The sequence below is a fragment of the Meriones unguiculatus genome, chromosome 5, assembly GCF_030254825.1.
Source record: "Meriones unguiculatus strain TT.TT164.6M chromosome 5, Bangor_MerUng_6.1, whole genome shotgun sequence".
In the NCBI taxonomy this organism is placed as follows: Eukaryota; Metazoa; Chordata; class Mammalia; order Rodentia; family Muridae; genus Meriones; species Meriones unguiculatus.
The window spans coordinates 103574991-103598262 of NC_083353.1; the positions used below are offsets into that span (position 1 = coordinate 103574991).

The 23272-nt window shown below is 47.7% G+C and overlaps 1 protein-coding gene and 1 pseudogene across 3 annotated transcripts in view; both read right to left on the reverse strand.

Annotated features, from left to right (window-relative positions):
- Positions 1 to 3027: 3027 nt before the first annotated feature.
- Positions 3028 to 4558, reverse strand: LOC110548316 (uncharacterized; annotated as a pseudogene).
- Positions 3028 to 23272, reverse strand: part of Srgap3 (SLIT-ROBO Rho GTPase activating protein 3) — a 228228-nt gene continuing 207983 nt past the window's right edge. For 2 of the 3 annotated variants that reach the window (XM_060383893.1, XM_060383892.1), the window contains exons 17-22: positions 22864 to 23091; positions 19302 to 19381; positions 14971 to 15151; positions 13626 to 13775; positions 11386 to 11713; positions 3028 to 8131 (exon numbers count right to left, since the gene is read on the reverse strand). In XM_060383893.1, coding sequence (XP_060239876.1) covers positions 7718 to 8131; positions 11386 to 11713; positions 13626 to 13775; positions 14971 to 15151; positions 19302 to 19381; positions 22864 to 23091 — 1381 coding nt within the window. In that variant the 3' untranslated portion in view covers positions 3028 to 7717. The remainder of the gene's footprint in view (positions 8132 to 11385; positions 11714 to 13625; positions 13776 to 14970; positions 15152 to 19301; positions 19382 to 22863; positions 23092 to 23272) is intronic. The other variant, XM_060383894.1, reaches the window with a different exon arrangement.

Genomic DNA, 23272 nt, shown 5'->3' on the forward strand with positions numbered 1-23272 from the left:
TGTTTGCTTATTTGTTTGTTTGTTTGTTTGGGTCAGCTTCTGTCAACATAAGCTACAGTAACCTGGGAAGAAAGAGTTCAAATGAGGTGGCCGGTGGGCAAGTCTGTGAGACGTTTTCTTAATTTAGTGATTGATGTAGGAGGGTCCAGCCCACTGTGGGAGGTGCCAATTTTGGGCAGGCAATCCTGGGTTATAAAAGTAGGTGTGCTAGGACACTTCCTCCAGCTGGACTTGAGACTTGGGTCTGAATCCTCTCCTGTCTTCTGCTTCCCAAAATTCATAGATATTCAATATCCCAATTAATGCAAACCTATATGCTCTGTGGAGAGCTAGAGGAGAAAACACACGAGCGAACAGAAAGTGTTCCTACAGTAGTAAAGACCAACATGGCACAGATGTAGAGAAGCAATTGGAATTATTCTCAATATCAGTGTTTAATGGAAGTTAATGGATGGTAGAGCTATTCCCCACAAGAGTCTGGAACAGACTTAACTCCTTAAATGGTTGTCAGCGTAAACAGGCCTGCACGTGGTGATTACAGAATCCTGAAAACTGTGTCCTGCAGCAATCAGGGTAGCAGGAATGACACTGTGGAATCCTAGCTGAGAGCATCCGTTTCCTCGGCTGTAAAGTAGGGGAACCTAGAATTGGGTGGGACTGGAAACCATCACTGTTGGCACTCTTGGACCTCAGCGATACAGCGGCTCTCACCACCTCCTGCGGGAAGCTATTCTTTGCTGATATAGTCTGGATAGGGGTGGCAGTACCCATGGGATGCTTATTCCTGCTTATAGTTGTCTATCCCCACCCTTGAACTACTTGGAAAGCAGGCCTGTGGCTCAATTCTAAGCATGGAGAATCAGACCCAAGATGTTTGTTCTCTTGAGGCTGAGGTGACGCGGGTAGTGGAAGCATTTGGCATCATCGAGTAGCCATCATATGAGGCGGGTTGTGGTGAGCTAGCCTAAGAGAAATAGTCCGAGACAATGCTCCTCTCATCCTTGCTTCATCTCAAACTTAAAGACAGCTCCAGTCTGAGGTTCCTGCTGTGGCGGCCGATATATTCTCTCTTGCTTAGGACTACCTGAGCTGGAGAATTTGTCATACATAAACCAAAATATCTTAAACAGATTTTGACGACAAAGTAAACATTTCAGCCATAGTTCATGTGTACGTGCTAGTAAAGCGGTTGGATAGCTAAAATCTGTCCTTTGTGCAATCTGGGTGTCTCCAAGGTAGAGGCACAGTATTGGCTATTCACTGTGACTCAAGGTGAGGGAAAGCCTTCCCTGCTGACTCCCTTCATAAACTTTGAAAACTTTGTATACTTTGTAAACCCTAAAGGCAGAAAAGCCACCAGGCCCCAGCCTCAGGAGCTCTGGCAGCCAAGCCCCTCCCCAGACCTCATAACTGTCACAAAAGCTTGTTCCAGCCTCTAACTGTCACAAAGGTCATCTCCAGCCCCTCAATGGAATCCTTCCCAGATTACGAAAATTTTAGGTGAAAAGTCTGAACAAAAAACCACCAATCCCTAAGCAGGAAAACTCACCAATGCCAGAGCTCCCCTAAACTCAGGACTTGAAATCCCACCAATCCTCACCCTGGAAATCTCTGTCCTGGGAAGCTCCGCCCCCTAAGAAATCCTATGTAAAGGCTGTGTTTGCTCACCGGCCATCCCTGGATTCATCCCGCCAATAAGTCTCTTTCATCGGAAGAAGCAATGAAGAGAAGAAAAGCAGAGGAGCCCGGCTGAGGCTCCTGAGCTTCTCAGATCAGCTGGGAGGTTCAATGCCTCTGCTGGGCAGGCTTCCTCCCAGAGCTGTGTGGTTCCTGCACTTCCAAGTCCCAGGACACCTTTCCATCTGAACAGGAAGGCCAACACACACTGCCGTTAATTGTTGAGTCAGAATTGATTGGACTGATTGTTTTGTGCAATTAGGCTGTGAACAGCTACAGAGCTGGAAGATGGAAACTGGGCCTCATCCATCTGTGTCCCCAACAGCTAATTTGGGAACATAAAAAGATATTCGTTGGATGAAAGGCTTCTAATTTGGGGCTCCTGGATGAGCACGGTTGCTATGGCAAGTAAACGGATTGCAGAATGCATATTAAAAATGGAGCCTTCTAGAAGGTTCCATAGCAGAAGCTTGGTTTAGCAAAAAGCCACCACGGAGTGGTGGGATTTGGATGGGTAGGGCAGTCGCTGGGGTTGTGGAAAAGACCCATTCTCTTTTGCACAGAGACTGTTACATGAAGATCCACCAGAGGGAGCTTCAGGCCCTCGTTTTCCTTGGCTGCAGCGGGGAAATGGGGGGTGGGGGTAGGGGAGGCAGGGGTGCTAAAAGACACTTTCTAGGTAAGGATGCTTGATCCAGTCTCGGGGCGATTAATACATGGTGAACGGCAGCACAAAGCACATGAAAAGTGCACAGTTTGATAAACAGATGCTTCAAATTCTCACTCCTGCACTTCCTTGGCTAACTTTGGTTGGCTAACTTAGCCTCCAAGAGGTGCAGGACTGAGTCTAATAGCAACTGCCTGCAATGGCTCTTTTGAAAATTAGATGAGAAATTTACTGTGGAAGTGTAATCTAGTGCTTGAGACAAAAAAATTAATAGTTAATGGTGCACATGTATGTACACACACATACCTAGACCTATTTGTCTTAAAGGTCCAGAGCTGTATTGTGATTAGACAACAAATGCCAAAATTTTACTTATGTCTTGATGCTAGACACCAGCACCTTGTGGCTCTGGCAATTTGTCCTTATTATTTCAGGACACTTCCTGCTTCCTTCTTGTCCTAGTTTTCCATGCCCCGCCCTGTTTCCCTGGCCACGTTCTTAGGGCGCTACATTTGAATGGTCAGTCCTTGCAACCTTGACTTTCAGGTAAAGTGTGTTTCCAGGGTGGCTGATGGAGGAACATGCAGACAGGGTGGACTGAGGGCTAAGAACGCTCCTCTGGGCCCTCTCTGCCCACCATGTGTCACGTCACCCTTGCAAACAACCACAGGATGCGTTTGAGAAAAAGTTAAGCTGTTTTTATTTCACAGGATAGCTCCACATCAAACCAGCAGGCACCATCAGAATACGCAACAGAGGATCCAATCAGACACTCTATAGGACGGGCATTTGGTCATAAGGTAGAGAAATGACACCCAGAAGAGGGCAACAGTTAGCATCACATGGGGACAGGCAACCAGCAATTTCCTAGGGTGGTTTCGGTTTGTTTTTCCTGTCACAACGACGTGGGGGGAGAAGGAAAGAAAACAAAATAGACCAGCCACTCTGAAGCAATCAGAAGCAAACCTATTACCAAACCATGTAAACAGTCACACTGCCTGGAATGAGGGCCTGAGCAGCAGACCTAGCCTTGACCCACTTCCATCAAGGGAAGAAAAGTGCACTCTGGCGGTTCCCCTTCAAGGAACAGCTTTGTGATTTGCCTGGGACAGTTCACACACAAAGGAGGTGTCAGCCAAGGGCAGCCATGGCCGTTAGGCCAGTCCCAGAGGACGGGACAATAGAATGCTGGCAGATCAACCTCAGAGAGGCCAGAAGGTCTCAGGCTGACAGTGAAGACTCTCCTGGCAGTCCCCCTGGGCAGCTTCGAGTGCGTGGAGTTCTCCACTTGGAATTCAGCTCAGTGGGGAAGAGACCAGAGAACCAGAGAACTGGGCGTGAACTGTCAGCATCAGCTCTGCCCAGCAGCAGATTGGTGAAGCCACGCCTCAGCTCACCCCTTCCTGCTCTTTCCTCCCCGTCACACCTTTCCTTCCTAGTCCAGCAGGACCCACTGCCACAGCTAGAAGCAACAACCCCCTCCACCACGCCCTTTCTGGGTTTCTCAGGAGAATGAGGCATTTGCTCTAGTGTGGAACCATCTGGAAGATGAGAAGTTAGAAACAGAAAGGCTGAGAGGGGGACCATCGCGTCCATTAGTCCTTGGGGTTTGCCAGCACTTGTTCCGAATGTATGTGGCGCTGGCCACTCATCGATGACCAAGCACCAGGTCACGAGACATCCTCTGCGTCTGTGCCTCCCGAATAAGAAAGGACCTCACCCAACAAGGCACTCCAGGAGATGCCAACGAAAGGAGCCCTGCGTAGAGGCTTCTCTCCCACCAGCTCCCCTTTGTGTACCACAAACCAGTTTAAAGTGTTTATAAGGCAGATCTCTGAACTGCTGGTTCCAGCCAGTAGCCAACAGATGGCTCCTTTTCCCTGTATCTCTTCCCGCTCCAATTTCATTTCTTCACTGGACATAAACCTTCCTGTTCCTTAGGAATCCCTTTCCCTCCTGACCCCTAGTTTAGTGACTTGGGAGGAAAGACTCCCTAGTCTTAACATGCCCACAATTCCCTCCAGTTGTGTGCTCTGTCCGGGGTTCAAAAGGCGCTTCGAGGTGAAAAGTTAGCACTGAAAACAAGGAAAGGCGACAGTTGTTCACAGGATCCCACAGCTCAGAGCAGCTCGATGAGGAAAAGAGAAGGGAGGGCAGGGAGGGCGAGTGGGGTCGGAAGCTCAGCTTGTTCTCAAATTGATCGGAGAAAGGTCTTTAGTGGCAGCTGGGCCACACGGGTGCCCAGGAAACTAGACCAGGAAGTAATTGTCTTTGGTCAGTTTTAATTAAATGAACATCTTGCTGGTTCATTCCTAAAACAGACTGAACACCGGTTATACATAAAGACAAAAGGCTTGACCTCAGGATAAGTTGGAGGTTAAGAAATCATTCCATGAAGCCAAAATAACTTTTTTTTAAAAAAATGCCCGTTATCAACTAACTGATCAGTACAGCTTTCCATAATGGCGATGAACATCGGTAGACACCACTTGCCCTTGTATGCTCGGCTATATTGAGGACTACTAACTATGGTACTACACCCCCCACCCCAGTCACTGTACAATTAGGTTTCTGGTAATTTATTTTTACATCGATCTATCTACTAGGTGCAAAGATTTGGTGAGTGGCATTGGCTATAATGTAATTGTAGCCTTCTTTAAAAAAAAATTACAGTTTCACATTTTAACAGTTACTTTCCAGCATTTAACAAATACAGCAATATATAGTGGACTAAAAACAGGCAGGAGTTGGAAGGGAGATGCTCACGCTAGATAGACACGGATGGGGCTGAAGTGGGGCCTGGGGGTGGCTGAGACATGCAGGGGACCAGATGAAGAAGTGTGTTGGGGATGGGGGTGGACAGTGTTTTTCCATTTGTTCTGCATCAAAGCTCAGATTTGGGGTTGGAGGAGTTGGGGACTCGTCTGCCATCTGTGTGTGCGCTTCCCTAAATGTGAACTCATCAGCCATTTGCCGATAGGGGGAAAAAATAGATGCCTAAGGAAAACAGCTGAGGCTCTGCTCTTGGGACATCTGGGGAGAGGCAGTAAGGAAAATGAAGTCAACCCAGAGACAAATCTGCACAGCATAGCTGGCATTCGGCGTGTCAGAGAATATATTTGTAAACTCAAATTTGCTTTTATCCAGGCAGAGAATGTTGCATTTTTGCCTAGGAGGTGAGTGGACTTAAAAATCTTGGAATAGCCCTGGGATACAAAAGAGAAGTCTTATCTCCTGGATGCATAGCAGAGATAGCAGATACTTGGAAATGAGGGCTTCCTGAGCCTGGTGCAGTGCATCAGGGCATCTGTCATAGCTTGTGAAGGTCCCAGCCCACTCCCAGGCTTTACTCTCTTCAACTATAAAATGTGCTCAAAGACAGAGGGCCCATCATAGCAGTTGACAGGGAAGAAAGGCTAGGTGTCTCCGGCATCTCCCTGACATTCTCATTGTGTACCCATTCTTGATTCCATAGTGATGATCCTACAGGAAAGGTAGAATGGGTGATCCTCCCCACACTCAAGTCAAGTACCAGTGACTCACTAGGTCTCTCCCTGGGGAACGGGGGAAGTTACCTTTAAATGGAGGACCCAAGAGATGGTGGAAGCAAACCCAATGGGAAAAAAATGCCAAGGATGGCATTTCAAAGCATCTGTAGATGACAGGAGTGCTGCACCCAAAGGTTACACAGCTCCTATGGGGGCTGTGACTCAAATTCTAGATTTGGGATGTAAGACTTGGAGGCAGGAAGAGAATAAGCCATTGTGTGTGTGTGTATGTGTGAGAGAGAGGAGAGAGACAGAGAGAGAGAGATGGGAAAAGATCCTTGGCTTGACATGCATATATAAATGGTCCCATTAGGATCAGATTCACCTGTGGTGCGTTACCAAAAAAAAAAAAAAAAAAAAATCTGAAAATATCTGGAAAATGGAGTCAACAAAAATGCAGATAAAATGGAATCAAACAAGAGCCATGCAGAAGGCTCTTGTCATATTCCAGAATCACATACCTTGTTTCTACCACCATGTTTGTTTACATTAATTGCTTTAGAAGGAATGGAAGAAGGGAAGAGAGGGTGGGGCATACTTCCATTGTCATAAAATCTCAGCTTACAGTGTTTCCGTCTAGGATGGAGGCCAAAAGCTGACCGAGCACTGGACATTCCAGCGGTAACACAGCGTGCTGTGGACCGATCCCAAACAGAAACAGTTTCACCCTTCAATGGCTGAGTGAAATGTTCATTCATTCCCTGCCCATTTAGTTCCAAATCTGACATAGTATAATTAGTAGAATGAGGAAGAAGAAAAAGATTAAATATTTTGAAGAGGAACGAACCAAAGCTTCTATAGTCACCACAGATTCATCCCTACAGCATTTCGAGGGTTTGAACCACCCTTACTACTGTTTTGGTTTTTGTTGTTCTTTTTCCCCCAACCATAGGTAATGCTGTGCTGTGATGGGGCACAGCATTTCACCATCCTGATTCTGTATACAAACTCATGGGTCTTCACACCAACCTCCCCTGTGCCTTTCGGGGTACAGTTGACCTTTGGCCTCCGGGTGGCAGGGCAGGGTCTCTGGGGGGGTGAATGGAGGGTTTTCTATGAAGGGTTCCCCACCTTTAGGAGCAGTCTGCATGGGGGTACTGTCTGCCCCACCCTTCCTTGAGGGGCAGACTGTTCTGGAAGGCCACGACTTCTGGAGACAGCTGGAGACTGTTTCTGGTTTTGTGTCTCTGCAGGTTAGTGGTATATTGCTTCATTCGAAGTTACTGTGGGGCCTCTAAGTTCTCCCAGAGAAGTCCCTGCAAATCCCACCAAATAACAGTGGGAGATGTTTGGTGGCATGGGTCTGAGGTAAATCTAAGTTTCATAAAAAGAAAAACAGGAGCGTCTATATACAGTTAGCATGTGTGTATGTCCAGCTCTCTAGTATATGTATATAGATGCATAAATACACACACACACACCTACAGACACATACGTACACATATGCGTATATATGCACGTATTTATGTACACACGTATACGTATGCAGAGAATATCGAGAGAATAATTTTCCAGTGACATTATGAGAAGCTGGTAAGCATCTGCCTCAATCTTAGCAAACACCGTCCCTGGGACTGATCTTGCTCCAGCCTTCCTTGGCATGTCTGTTTGCCCACAAGAGGTCTGTGGCGTTCACATGGCTGAGTAGGAGCTGCAGCTAACGCCTGGGCCTCTGCTCTCCACAGACATCCTCCCTCCCAGGCTGACCTTCTAGGATCTCCCCTCCAAGGCCAGGAGATCCCTGGGAAGCAAGTGGAAGCCACCGAGGCCACCCTAGGCCATGGTGTGCTACAGTGGGCCACGGCGGTGTCACTGGTCCTGCAGGTCACATGGTGCCAGACTTGTCCGAGGAGCTATTGGGGAACATCTTCTCGGTGGGTGTCACAGCTGGGCTGCCCACACCTGAGCTGCTGCTGCTGCTGGATCGGTGCTGGACCACAGGCCTGACCGGACGCATTGGGGGTGGACGCAGCTGGGCACCAGCCAGGCGAGCTGACAGGGCCGGCTTGAAGGTGGTCATCATCTCGGTAGATGAGCTGCTGCTGCGGCGCATGGCAGCATCGGGGTCTCGGATGACAATGGTGTGCAGGGGGCTGGCGGGCTCTGAGCTGATGGGGCCTGGTGGGTTCTTCAGGGGCTCCAGGGTGTCCAGCACCACATCTGGTGCCTGCTTGACGGTGTTCTGTCTCTCAAGCTCTCGCAATTCATGCAGAGCGGTGCTCATGGTCTTCTCGATGTCCTGGGGACAGACAGAACTCTGGTCAACACAGGGTCTTCAGAGCTGCTAGCCAGTTTAAGACCTTCTAGAGGATGTTTTCTGGAAGCCCGATTGCCCAGAGAAAGATCAGACCCCAAGGGTGTCTTCTAACCAACTCAGGGATGGCTTAGTGGTTAAGAGCACTGGCTGCTTTTCTAAAGAACACAGATTCCATTTCAGTACCCACACAGTGGCTTATAACAGGCTGCACCTCCAGGCCCAGGGAGCCATCGCCCTCATCGGCCTCTGGGGCACTGTGCACATATGGCACATGGACATACGTGCAGGCAGAACACTCACACGTGAGATCAAATAGGGAAAATAAAAAGTCATTTCAACTCGTACAGATACTGAGAGGCTTCACACTCCTCCCCCACAGAACTGTACAGCTGTATGTCAGTTTTAAAAATAGAAAGAAAGCCTTACCATTAGGGAAATGACTATCTACACCATGCATGCCCCATGCATCCTAGAATGACAGGATGATCACTGTCCTCTCAGCATTATGATCTGAAAGGCTCTTTTCTTGTTTGAAAAGCAGACAAAAATTTAAATGGCCCATAGTACATCATTGTATCTGCAGGCTCATCAGGAAGAGACGACCTCAGGTGACAGAGGTGTGGCACACTGGGCCAGCCTGAGCTCCTTGTCTACCAACCCAGGGCAGGGCTGGGGTTGATCTAGAAGCTGGGCAAGCTGAGCAAGCACCAGCCACTCTGAGCTGCACTCGGTCCATCTGTTGAAAGCCCACATTTGCTGTGAAAATGCGGTGAGAAGATGAACACGAGGAAGCTCTGCAGACTGCCAGACAGTGCTTATCCAACTCCTCAGAGCTCAAGATCCCTGTTCCTGGGGCTTTCAAGGGGCCGCCTCCACATCCACTGGATGTAAGAGGAGTTGCTCAGGCTGATCTGACCCAGAACCCATAGAGTGCACAATACGGGAGCTATTGTATAAACCTCCATTTGCAGGTGCAATCTCAACAATGTTGACTACTAAGGAATATTTGCTCTTACGCAGTCTGAGGCAAGCCCTGGAAGGAATGCATGGTTCTAGGGAGATAGCTGGGGCTGGAGCCTGGCAATACTGAAGAGGCCTCTATCCTCCAGAGGCCTTTATCATCCTCTCCTCCCTGTATCTGCATGCAGTCTCCTTCCTGCCAGACTCCATCATGTCCCCAACTGGCCTCTTGCTTACCTCACTGTCCCAGTCTATTCTATTTGCTTTCTACATCTTGCTAATGACTAATACCAGCTTTTATGCATTCCTGTCATGCTTAACCCTTCACACACTGTGCTGGCAGCTTTAAGAAAGGGTCTCCAGGAGATTCTTTATCCGGAGCTTAGTTGGGAGTGAGTGTAGGAAAGGTTCTTCTCCCTGTCTCCTGTATACACACTGTGTAGGGTCACCCCAGCCCCCAACCACTGTTCTGGGTTTCAGTCTCTGCCTGGGCCCCCATGATCCCCTCCAATTGCTCTAATCCAATGGAAGCTGAAAGGCAAAAAAAAAAATATGTCAATAACTAAAATGCAAATTTCTCATCTCTCCACCCCTGGTAGAGCATGAATGGGAAAGACAGAAAGCTCAGAGAAAGGTGGGCTGGGGGGTTTAGGCTGCAGCCTTGCATTAGTCTGATGAGTGCGTGAGTCTGCCAGGGAAGCTGCAGAGAGGCTCCGGGAATGACGGGCACGGTTGGCAAGGTACTCATTTCTCACATACACCCCCCACACACACACTTTGGATGACAGTGTTGCACATTTCTAAAACAGTCTCTTTACCTGGGCTTCAACTCTACATTGTTTCGGGCCTTTGGAGACCACAGAATGTAGGGTGAACCCATCTACTATTTGGGGTTCTCTGCACTACCTCCCCTTTGACTCCAACCATGTCAAGGGCTCCTCGGAAATGAAGCTGAGCAAATGGGTAGCTGTGCAGTGTCTTCTTGACTGTTTTCAGTTTCTCATGAGCTTCCATGCCACTTCCATTGATGAAAAGCACCACCCAGTTAGAGTGGGCGTGCACACTGACAATTTGCATAGCATTGCTAAGTGTACTGCTTGTGTTAGGCTAACAAGAGGCTCCTCAGGTAAAAACTAAAGACACCTGGAGATGGGATACACTCTGTTCTTGTTAGAGATCCACAATGCACAACAAATTATCGCAAAGCTCTAAAATGTCTTGTAAATACTCCTTTCTACTTGGCCAGAGTACCGCAGCATAAATGAAGCTAACTGCAGAATACTCCTCTCATTCCACTGGCATCTCACAGCAGTCTGTGACGTGTGAAGCACAGTGCCCCAGACTGCATTTGATTGTTTGTGACAGGCCTGGAGACAGCTTTAGGAAGGCCCTGCCCTTTGTGATTGTCAGAGTCTGTAGAAGATACTAGGTTCTAGGGTGATGGTTCTCAAGATTCTCGACAGCTTGAAGGACCTGCTAGCCCCTGTTATCTCTTAACTGAGAAACAACATTGAGAGAGGTGTGTAATGGACCCTTGGACAAAATTACAGATAGCGTAATAAAAAGGGAAACTTCTGGAAATATGATGTCAATACATCCGATGCCCAGTGATGTAGGGATGTGAACTGGCCAATGGCCGGGGAAGAGGGGATCGCACAGAAAACAAAAAGAAACAAAATACTCTGGAAGAGCCTGGAATGTTCTTCCATTCTGTTTCAGCTACTTAGTCTTGCCCATGTGTTGGGTCTCCGGTCCTGTCCTCCCAGGGAATTACTTCCAAACTGTAGATGCTCAAAATGATATACCATCCCCTACTTATCAAAGACACCTGGCCTAGCTGCCAGTTGCCCCTTGGGGTTGGCAGTTCTCCTTAACTATAAGTTCATATGGGGAGGGCCAAAGTAAGCAGGTCTCCACTGTACTTCATTGTGCATGGTGAATGTCACACAAGATTCATCAATAAATGAATAGAGTAATGAAAGATGTGTAATGCATGGGTGGATACATGGACTCAATCATAGCATCTTGTGGAGAGGTCTGCCATTGCCTTGGCCCCATAATACAGCTACCCTCTCCAGCCTGGACATTGGGTGTGTGTCGGGGGCTTTTCCAGCCTTTACAGAAGCTCTAGCTAGTGGCACGGAAAGGAAGCCAACTCACTGTCTTGTCTGACTCATCTCAAGTCCCACCAAGGCCACTGGGATTCCCCACTCATTTCCCACCCTCTGTCCCACTGGGTGTCTCACTGGCCTAACTCTCCTCTGTGAGGCCCTTACTTCTGCCAGGGCCTCAGCCTCCAGGGACTTGTGGTCCCCTAGGCTGCTGTGTCGCGTGGAGCCGCAAGTCGACCTCATGGAGAGCCCTTCTGCCAGTGCCTTCTTGTCAGAGTAGTTGATGCTGCCAGCGCTCCCGAATGTCGCCATCCTTCTCTTCTCAGGGCTCTCAATCCGTCCCCGGCTGAGGGGGATTTTGTGGGGGCTGCTGGGGCAGGCAGCAGCTCGGGGTGGCGTGTCTATGCTGGGACCCAAGCCCCGGGGTGGGCTGTGTGTGTCGCCCCCGCTTCGGCGCCTGGGGATGGCCGCTCCGTCGGACCGTAGTCGCACTCTGCAAAGGAGCCAGAGGCAGGAAGCATGGGGCAGAAGTCAACCCTAGCCAGTCTCAGAATGTGCCAGCCAACCCCCATGCAGTAGCTAAATGTTATTCTAGAGGAGCTAGCACAGTGAAGCCTCATTCAGCCGGACTGTACAATTTGGCAATGGAAGGGCCAGCTCAGACCTATGACATCTCCCCTAAAAGGGAAGAGTAATCTGGCCCAGGGAGGAGAGCTGAGAGCTGAAGCCAGGCTGGCTGCAGAAAGCCCTGCAGACCAAATTCTAAATCAGGTTGGGGCAGGAAGGTTTCAGACTGGAAATTCTGGGGCTAGCTGTGGTAATATATAGTCTGAAGTCTTTCAGACTCCAGCTAGACACTGAGACTTGACTGTACCAAAAGGCCACAGTAAGCACAGGGGGGAACCCTAGGAATGAAACACCTGTTCACTGTTGTCACCCACCAACCTCCCAAGAACACCCCATTGTAAAATTGTGTACCTTTTCCACCTCTGGGGCTCTACTGGTGTAAAAAGGTATGGGCTGCTTATGAGGAAGGACAAGCCTTTGACCCACGTCTGCCATAAGCTTTCCTGTATTCTCCCAAATCCGTTCTGTGAATCCGCTACATCAGTGGACTATCCCTCACCTGCCCCAATTTGAGTGGGTCTCAAAATAAAGGTTGCTGTGTCCTATGGATGTCAACCCAAGATACAGAAGCCTTCGTGAAGGGAGGGAAGGCTGGATGTGGGTGAGGGCAGGGAGGGACAGTGTGCTGGGAATGGACCGGGTTCCATGAGATTGGTGGCAATTCAAACCCTCTGCCCCCAGCAAAGCTAAGCAAGCCTGTGAGTGCCCAGATAGGACAAAAGCATAGGTGTTGGGGAGAAAGAGGCTTTGAGAAAGAAAACAAAGAGAGAGGGAAGAGAGAGGAGAAGCAGAGATAATTTGGTCCTCTTAGGAGCTGGGGACCATGTCATTCTCATCTATGGACCTCAGCCTTCGCCCTCCAGATGGATTCATCTTGCAGTGTCCAAAGCTGAACTGAATAGACAGCTCTAAAAGGAAGCATCAGGACCTCAACTAAAATAGATTCTTGAGCATGCGCCCATTGTATGCTACCACAGGTGTCTTTTGATCTCTCTGCAAAGACTGGGTTGATCACATGACCCTTCTGCTTTGGGGTGGGGTGGAGACACACAGACTTGACATTCTAAGAGGACAAGGGTTTGGGGGTGAAGCAGAGAGAGACTGTTGGCTTTTTCTCTTTTCCTGTTCCCAGGAGGACTTGCACAGCTCCTGGCTGGTAGAAGGGTCATGTGACACAGCCCAGCCTCTGTGAATAAATTGGCATATCTGCTCCCACCAAACAGGTGGGTGGAGTCGGGTATCAACTTTCACTGGCACAAAAGGAGGTGTGATCTCTCTGTAAGTGGAATGTCTCAGGGATGGGGGACTGTGGGAACTTTACGTTTTTGAAATATTGTATAACAAATAATCTTCAGCAAAAAGCTGGAAGGAGGTACAAGAGCTAGAGAGAGAAACAAAAATACTCGCCAATTTTTCTCTCATGTTTTTCTGTCTCTCTCTCACATTATTATTATTATATTAAAATTTCAAGACAGTCTTACTATGTAGTCCAGACTGGCCTATGATTATTTAAAATAAAAAGCTCTATGATCTCAGCAGACATCTTTCTCTTCCTTCTTCAACGCTCCCGTCCCCCAAAGCTGGGTTGGCTCACACCTGGAATTCTTGAGTCATCCTAGCCATCCTACCCAGCTGTACTCAGGTTATGGCTTGTTGAATTGAGGTACCGTAACAGCCTCCTCCTCCCCCTTCTTGCCCTCTTACGTCTGCCAAATTCAGACACAAACAAACAAATGAATAGGGCACTAGTGAGGCAAAAATGAACCCGTGTTTCCTACCGGCCCATCACCCCCCCAAAGCCGTAATCAGAGATGTGCTCTGTGGGGGACTGAAGGTCATTCTTGGAGGAGGCCTTGTCATCCAGCAGTGGCCCGCTGCTGGCCTCACTGTCAGCCTTCTGGCTCAGGCTATCCGAGAAAGCATCGTCCCTGCAGAGAAGAGAGTCATGAGTTGGAGGTGGTTCCCATCCCCCAAGGAAGGCCCAGGATGCCCAGAACTCCTCCAAAGCCGTCTACACACCTATGGCTACCCGGACCAGCAGCCCAGGATGAGCACCTTCCCTCCCCAAATGCCTATTGCAATGTTTGTAATCCACCCCCATTTCCCTGTTTCTTTCCCTTTTCTAGCTTGTTCTCTCTCCTACACCCTCTCAATGATGGAGACAGGTTGGAGAAACGAGTGCTGAGATCCACAAGCTGGGCAGAGGGTACTGAGTGCTGTCTCCTGGCACAAGGTGCTGATCCTGAGTTTCACATGGCCCTATGGAAAGTGGCTCAGAGCCAAACAAAGGGGGAGAACCTCAGTCCCTTACCGCCCTATCTGGGGTGCAGGATACTTGTGAGGTAGCCCTATGCTTTTAGGGGTGCCCTGCCAGTTTCCTTCCATAACTTTCTCCTGCCAGTGACGTGTCAGAGGTCTGTGGACTCCAGGATTATCAAGTTTAACAATGTCTCTGTTACAGCATCCCCTTTCTCATTCATTTGGCCTTTGCACATGTTCATAACTTTCCTTCCTGCATCACAACATAGGCTTAGGTTTTCCTTCCTGTAAAGTTTAGCTCCACGGCAGCTTCCGGGACAGGTCAGCTCCCCTGAGCCTATCCAAGCTGGAAGGGAGTGGGAGCCCGGGAAGAACTTCATACAAAGTGTTGACTTTCTGACAGTGCTGGATACGTGGAATGTGTGGCTTTTAACTCCTAATCATTAAGAATGACGCCTGGTTAAAATAAATAAAGGAGTGTTTGTTTTTCTCCATCTCCTTTGAAGGTCACATCTGGAGTAGAGGACTGTGGGCCTTTAGGAGTGGTAATCTGGTCACTGGCCACAGGAAAAGCTCAGGATAGTGGATAAAAAGACTATGAGATGCAAGTAACCATGGTGGGTGATGAGTGACATGGCAGCCCCAGACCTAATATTATCTCTGTATCTCTGTGCGTATTTCTTCCATGGATTTCCACTTAAAGAAAGTTAGAAAAAACAAACCCATTCTTAGTGAACATCAAGCATATTGAACCTGGGAGAACAAAGTGCCAGCATACAACCCAGTACTCCCCTTCCACTGCCCATTCCAGGCATCACTAATCTATTACCTCATTCTGCACAGAAGGCCCCAGTTCTCACTCACATGTCCTGTACAACTATGTACTGATGAGGGATGAGTCCATCCACACCATTGTGACGGCCTTCCCACCAGTCCTCTGAGGCACGGTGGTACAGGAGCAGTGAGGCCCCTTTTTTGAAGGACAGCTCACGAGGGGACCGCCCCACATAGTCAAACTTGGCAATGGCCTCGATCTGCTCCACTTCTGGAAGAAAAGCAAGAGAAAGAGCATCTGTGAGGTCAGAGGGGTGGTTCATGATGCAGACAGCCTTGTCCTTCAATGAGGAAAGATGGGCCACAGCCTTGATAAGCACATGTGGGCTGGAGCTTGGGACCCCAGTGCTCTAAGCTCACACTCCTCCCCACTGTTTGATCTTAGGAAAGCCATGTAATTTCTCAGAATGCCCAGTGAGTACCAGGCTCAGGGGCATAGACCTGAAATCCCAGCATTCTGGAGCCCAGGGCAGGAAGTCTATGAGTTTGTGACCAGCCTGGGTTAAGTAGTAATAACCTATAACATTAAAATAAAAAATAAAATAATAAAAAAAAATCTGCAGTGTCCATAGAGATCTGGCATGCCATTGCAGAATTACTGAAACCAGTGTGGCCAGAGGCATACCTGTAATCCAAGCACTTGGGAGATAGAGGTAGGATAACAGGGATTTAACTAGTCTGAGCTACAGGAGATCCCATATCAAGTGTGTCTCTCTGTGTCTGTGTGTGCAAAAATCTGAAGAAATTTCTGTTCATTTTACACCTCAGTATACATTCTACCCCATTTTCGCATGAGCCCTTTTCTCCCTTGTCCACTTAGATGTAAGCACCCCATGCTGCCTGCAGCACTAGATTTCTATCTGTGTTCACTCACGATACTTTCAGCAGCTCTTACATTTCCAGACGGTGAATGAAAATAAGGACACAGCATGATCAAAACTCTCAGGTGCAGCCAAAGCCCTGCCTTAGGTGTAAATTTAGAGTTGCAAATCGCTGTGCTAAGAAAAATCCTAAATCACCAACCTCCACCTTCACCTTGAAGAAGCCAGAAGGTGCTGGGAATGAAGAGATTTCTCGGGGGTTAAGAGCAGCAGTTGTTAAGAGCAGGATGCTCTTCCAGAGGATCTGCATTTGAGTCCCAGCACCTACATGTCAACTCTAGTTCCAAAGGATCTATCTCCCTCTTCTGTCCTCTAAGGGTACTGCATGCACACAGCTTATAGGCAAACACAAACTAAAAATAAACTTTAAATCTAAAAAAATTAAGACATTAAAAGTGCAAAGTAAAGCTAAAGCAAGCAGAAAGGGGAGTCATACAGTAAAATTAAATGAGACAGTGACTAGGAAAATAGAGGATGTCCAAGATGCTTCTTTGAAAAAGATCAATAAAATGAACAAACCTTTGCCTAAATAACCAAAAAATAAAAAATAAAAAAGAAAGAAAGAAAAATCACATTAATCAAATGTAAGATCAGGAACGAAAGAGAAACAGTAATGTTATTACTTTGGAGAAAAAAGTATCATAAAGAAATATTATCTACAAATTAGAAAGTTGGATAAAACAAGCACATTTTTTAAAAATGCAGACTACTGAAATTGACTTGGGAAATAGAGCATCTCGGGTCAGTAAGCTGGCTCAACAGGAAAGGGTGCTTTCACCAAGCCCGACATTGTGGATGTGATCACTGAATCTTATTTGGTGGAAGGAGAGAGTCAACTCTTGCCTGTTATCCTCCAACCTCAGAAGTACATTCCATGACCTAGGCACCCCTCACCCAATAATCCAATATAAAAACACAAAATAGAACATCTGGGGCCGGGAAGATGCCTCATGGGTAAAAATGCTTTTGCCACACAGGTCTGATGACCTCAGTTCTCTCCTCATTAAACCGTGCTGGATACAGTGGTGCACATCTATTCCAAACCTCCTGTGGTGGGATTCTCTCGTGGAAGACAAGGGGATCACCCAGAAGCTCACAGGCCAGCCAGCTTGTAGCATGTAGTGTCAGAAACAAGAGAAACCCTGTCTCAACAAGATGAAGAAGAAAGTTGTCCTGTGACTTCTACATGCATGCCATCCCATGCATGTGCCTGCCCATCACGCATGCACACGCGCACACGTGCTAACATACATTTTATAGGAAGGAATAGAAAACCTGAACGAGTCTCCAGAAGAATGAACCAGCCATCAAAGCATTTCTGAGAGAGAAATGCCTAGCCCCACGTGGCCTCACTACTGCAAACATCCGAACAATAATAATTATTCATCTAGTCTTCCTAAAAGCACAAGATGGAGAAACACTTGGCTACATGTTCCACATGGCAAGTATCATCTAGTACAAAACCTGGATTGCATCACCAGGAAACCGCAGACTAACAGCCCTTATGAATACGGGTAAAATTTTTCTCTACAAAATATTAGCAAACTGGCTGCAGGGATGTGTGAAAAAAACAAAACAAAACTGTGTTTCATGCCTGAGAAGAATTTATCCCAGGAATGTAAAATTGGTTTGACATCTAAAAATTTAACGAATGTATCCCCTCTTACCAGTAAGATAAAAAGCACGGATGACATAATCATCTCAATAGATGGAGAAAAGCATTTGGCAAAAACCTTACACTCTTTCCCTATGCCACTCCACAGAATAGGAACATAAGGAAGCTTCCTTGACTTGACAATGCATCTCTGGGAACCTCACTGCTTGTGGGGGTGGGGGCGGGGAGGAGGAGATAGCTTCAGCTGAAATATGTAAGCACAGGTTCAGGGACCCTGACTCAAAGACTCCAAGATATAGTGATCATGGAGGACACTCAACAACCCTCTTCTTGTCTTTACATGTGTGGCAGGCATGACTACTCATGCACACATATGCATGAAAACACACTCATACACAGACACTTATAAATAAATTTAAAAAAAAATGAAACAAAAACCCTGAGAGTTAATATTCCATCTTGAGGTAAAATGTTGGTAAAATGTATGGTGGTTTAAATAAGATCGCCTTCCATAGCCTTGTATGTATGAACATTTGGTCCCTAGTTAGTGGAATTGTTTGGGAAGGAATAGGTGTGGCCTTGTTGGAGAAGGTGTTACTATGCTTTAGACTCTAACCCTCTGCCACCATAAGCCCCAAATAAACTCTCTCTTCTATAAGTTGTCTTGGTCATATCTTATCATAGTTATTTAAAGCAACAAAACACCTTGCAAAAAAAGATGGCAAGACAAGGGTCTTGGTGAATACAGACAAAACTATGAGCAACAAAATAAAAACCAGATGAATTGGACTTCATCAAAATCAAAACCTTTTGTTTTCAAACGACACCATTTAGAAAGCAAAAAGCAGGTCTCATAATGGGAGAAAACATTTGAAAATCATATTTGAGATAAGAAACTTATATTTAGAATATGTAAAGAGCTATTCCAACTCAGTACTAAAAAGACAAACTTAAAATGGGCAACAGACCTAAAGGCAGAATGTCTTCCTGCTGTTTTTCCAGGAGACAGATGATTGTAGTGGGCCCTCAGGTACTGAAGGGCAGCTGTGCAGCTTGGAGGGTGGAGGGGTTGTGGGGACTGACCCTGTGGCTGGCTCAAATAAGCATGAAAGACCCCTGTGAGGTTTTTTTTACCCAGACTCTGCCCATTATGCCTCAAGGGTAAGGAGGGTGGAGCCCGATTGACTCAGATTGCTTATCTGTGTAGTCCGATTTCCATGGCAACCAGCATGACTCTCTGTTCCTCATCTGGCAGGAGCAGAGGAATCAGATAGACGGAGCCCTTCCTTTCTCTACACACACACACACACACACACACACACACACACACACACACACACACACACACAGAGTTTCTTTCCACAGTCCTCACTAATAGGTAGGCGTCCCTGCAATGAGGATGTCCCTGTCACATCCCATAGTCAGTCTGCCCTTAAGCAGCTGCTTCCAGTATGTGGAGGTCTGCTGAGAGATCAGGAACTCCCTGAGGAGCCACCTCATTCATCACTACATCCCAGGTCCCAGCAAAGGCCCGGTGCAGAGCAGATCCTTGAGCTGGGGCCGGGAACAGTAGGGAGAGTTTGCTTTCCTCTTAGACACCTGTCTCGAGGATTTGTACTGACCCAAACAGGACACACAGAGGATGACATGGGCTGGGAGGGCTATGTAGTAAGTACCCCTATATGCTCTACACGGGCCTGTGCTAGGACCCAGGGCATATATTAAGGCCGGTCCCTCTCCATGCTGAAGAGCAGCTGTGCTGCTTGGATAGCTGTGGGGCTGTGGGGACTGGTCCTGTGGCTGGCTTGAGTAAGCACAAGAGGTCTCTGTGAGGTTTCTGGCCTACAACCCCCCCACACACTTACCTTCATCACTGGTGTGAGGCTCCGTGCCATTGTCATGGTCAACTTCATCAATGGTCCCTGGCTCACTGTGTGGGCTGTCACTGCAAGCAAACACAGGAAGAAGAGCTGTTGGGCGGCTTTTTTGAATACTCCCTTCGTGACTCCTAGCTTTGAAATTGACCAGACTGTCAAAGGCTTGAGTATGCGGCCCTCATATGTTAGGAACGTCATGCCTAGTGTCACCATGTTTGGAGGTGTAATCTAAGCAGAGGCGATTAGGCCATGAGGACCGTGTTATCAGAAACTGATTGGTGTCAATCAAGGAGTGGATTAGTTATCCTGAGAGTTGACTTACTAAATGTCCTAGCATGAAGGCCTTCACCACATATATAAGAGGTATATGCTATACCTCTTAGTTTTCAGAACCTTGAGCCATACAGATTTCAGTTTATCATCGATGAACCAGTCTCCAGTAGTGTAGTACAGCAGCAGAAGTGAGCTGAAATACTCATGCGTTCAGTGAGGTCTACATGGCAGTGGTACTGCAAGAGGCTTCCAGAGCCCAGGGCTTTTGCTCTCCTCATAGTGTGCATGTGTGTGTGTGTGTGGGGTCTAATACTGTATTACTGTATTATGTAGAAAGGACACAATGACAAATCAAGTGGACCATGTCTGTGACCTCACTGCTGACATTCCAGGGAAAGAAAACAGCCTAAGTAATGAGGCCAATGCACAAAATGGTTGCAAGATGAAATAATGATTTATAAGAAAGGAACAGGCTGAGATGAGAGCAGCAGAGGGGACCAACCTAGAGTGATTGGGACAGCTTTTTAGAGGAGGCGACATTTATGATGCCATCAAAAAGAACAGAGAGCTCTAGGCTGCTCAGCTGGTAGTGTCTGGCGTGTACAACGGCCCAGGTTTCATCCCCAGCACAATATAAGCCTGGCCTGGCGGTGCACGCCTGTAATTCTGGCTCTCAGTAGGTAAAGGCAGGTGAAGCAGAAGTTCAAGCGAGCTTCCGCTCCGTAATGAGTTTGGGGCCACTCTGGGCTGCGTGAGACCCTGCTTTAAAAAGAACAAAGAAGAGACTCTAGATTGTGAAAATCTCCCCGTTCAGGATGAGATCTACATCAAGAACATCAGAACCGGCCTCCAGCTGACCTGTGGCGCCTGGCACTGCATTGTCCTCCTGTCACACACCCCACCTCAACAAACTGAGCCACCTTTCATCGGACTTGCTGCTCCAGGCCTAGGGCTTTCTTGGCACAGTCCTCAGGGAGCTGGCCCCAGATTAAGCTGCTGGCTTGGATTTTTTTTTTTTTAACCTCCTTTGAGAAGTCTTTCCTGATGGCCTGTGATTGGCTCAGGGGCCCCTTCTAGAACAGCTTGCTTCTAGTCCTGGAAGCACTCCTCCCACTGGAGCTAATCCTCCTCAGGTTCCATCCCTGACACCTGCAGGGCCAGTCCCCAGAGGACACTGGGTAGTGGTTGGGGGAGGAGGCACTGATGAATGAATGGCTCTTGTCCACTGTACTGAGACCTTCAGCCCCGCCTCCCTTTTTGGTTTTGGAATGCCTTCAAAATCACCCGGTAATCAGTAATTTTCCGGTCTCTTGGGAAATTAAGAAAAATGTAAAAGTGGTGAGTGTGTATTATACAGTAATAAAACGCAGTGTGTGTTATACAGTGTAGCTTGTGTGCCTCTCTCTGTGTGGAAATGGCAATTTCTAGCTGTATTCAGGTCTTGCAGCTCTCTGACAGACTCCACTGTGACCAGATGCCCTTGGGGCCCTTCATGTGACCAGACGCCCTTGTGGCCCTTCATGTCTGCTTGGGGAGGAATGCTCAACTTTGAAGCAGTTGCCCAAATCCATCTAGAGAACAGAAGCAGTTCAAGCATCCAGGAATACTTTAATCAAAACTCAAATTCCCTACTGGGCATGGTATATCAAGTCTATGATCCCAGCATTTACTGAGGCAGGAAGACCACAAGTTCAAGACCAGCCTGAGACTCTGTTTCAAAAAACCCACTGAAATTTCTAAGTTCGCTGCAGGCACCTGGCAGGACTTGAGTATATTGCTGTGTTGGCCTGGCCAGGGCTGGACACAATGTGACAGCAGGAATATTCAGCTGGTCTCAAGCGATGTGCTTAACTTTTTCTTCTCTGCCTTCCCCCTCCCCCGTTGGCTTTTCCTTTTCAACTAAAAATGTAACTGATAAAAAAGCATAAAAAGCATACATATTTGTAGCATATGACCATTTAACATATGCACACATTGTGCGATGTTTAAGTCAAGGGTAAACATACCCATTTCCTTAAACATTTACCTTAAAAACATTCACTTTTTTTTTTTTTTCAAGATAGGGTTTCCCTGTGTAGCCTTGGCTATCCTGGACTCGCTCTGTAGACCAGGCTGGCCTTGAACTCACAGAGGTACATTCACTTCATTTTAAAAATGTATTTGTATGTGTAGGGTGGAGGAAGACATGTGTTTGAGTCCAGGTGCCCGTGGAGGGCAGGCGAAGGCATCAGCTCACCCCGAGTTACAGGCTGTGAGGGGCCAGACTTGGGTGCTGGGAACTGAGCCAGCATCCTCTGTAAGAGCAACACATCCTCTTAACTGCTGAGCCATCACTCCAGTGCCAACCCTGATCTTTTAGTTTTATTTTGGTGCAGAGGATCCAATTCTGGGCCTCCTACGCAGTAAGGATACACCCTGCCACTGAGTGGTACCCCAAACTCCTCTATCATTTTCCAATGTGAAGACTTTCTTTCACTGTAGTTTCCTGCCCGAGACATCTGGCATATTGACGCTGTCTATACAGTCACTCATTACACAGTTAAACATGTATCCATCCTCACTCTTTCAGGCTTAGCTTGGAAAAGGAAGCCAGGCTTGGTTCTGGAAAAGTTCCTATTTCTCCTGATACAAGGAGTCATACCAGCTAGGAGGGATTTTCAACTAAGTGCTCTTGCCTGAGGTGGGACATTCAAAGACCAGAGCTCTGGGCGAGAGAGCTCCTGGGTAGGAGGGGTCAGTGACTGGAGGTATCACTTTCAGCTTTTGAGGTTCATGGTTGGGTTGGGGGACACCCACTCCGCTGCTTTCTGAGAGAAAAAGGTTACCTAGCCAACCACCGCACTATAAGAGCCCCTCAGACCCAAATGAGCCCCTTCAAAAAAAAAAAAATACCACAAAACAAAACAAAAAACAAACAAACAAAAAACACTGGGAACTTCCCATAGGAACAACTGGGAAAGAGAAGCTCTTTTTCCATTTGGGCTGACAACAGCCGAGCCCCCAGACCCAGCCACACCTGAAGACACAGCCTTGGCTGTTTCCGTTAAGTAGACTGCAAATGCTCACTTGGCTTAGGCTGTTTGGAGGTGTTTTATTCCTTGTCGCCTACACGATCTTGACAAATGTATCTGTCTCTCACGTGGTACTGTGAAGTTTACATGTAAAAGTACTTAGAGTGCATAGCCCCTAGTATGATGAGAAAACTGGAAGCCTTCTGACGGTTCTTAACAGCAACAGGACGGTGCTAATGGTGATATTAAGAGGAAGGGTGCCTTACCAGTACTCTTCCCCTCCAGCCATGCATTTTTCGTACACGGGTCCCTCTAGCTCCCTCGGGCTGGGGAAGATGGCTTCATGGTGGATGATGATGGTTTTGATGACTTCATTGACATGCGCCTGGCAGGATACAGGGTCCTGCCCATCGGGGATGTGCATGAGGGTGGGCCCGAAGCAGATGGCCAAGTTGTAGGGATCCATCATGTTCTCATCACTGTACTGGGAAAGGCTAGGAGAGAACAGGTACCCGCTGTTCACCCAAAAGGCAAATCCTCCCCCACGGTGTCTTTCTTGATTGGTAGGGCGGTGGGGGAGAGTGGGAACTCTAGTCAACTGCAGGGAGTCTCTATATTCCGATTCACCACAGCAGCATTCATAAGAGCCTTGGGATACCCCTCCCAGAGGAGGCC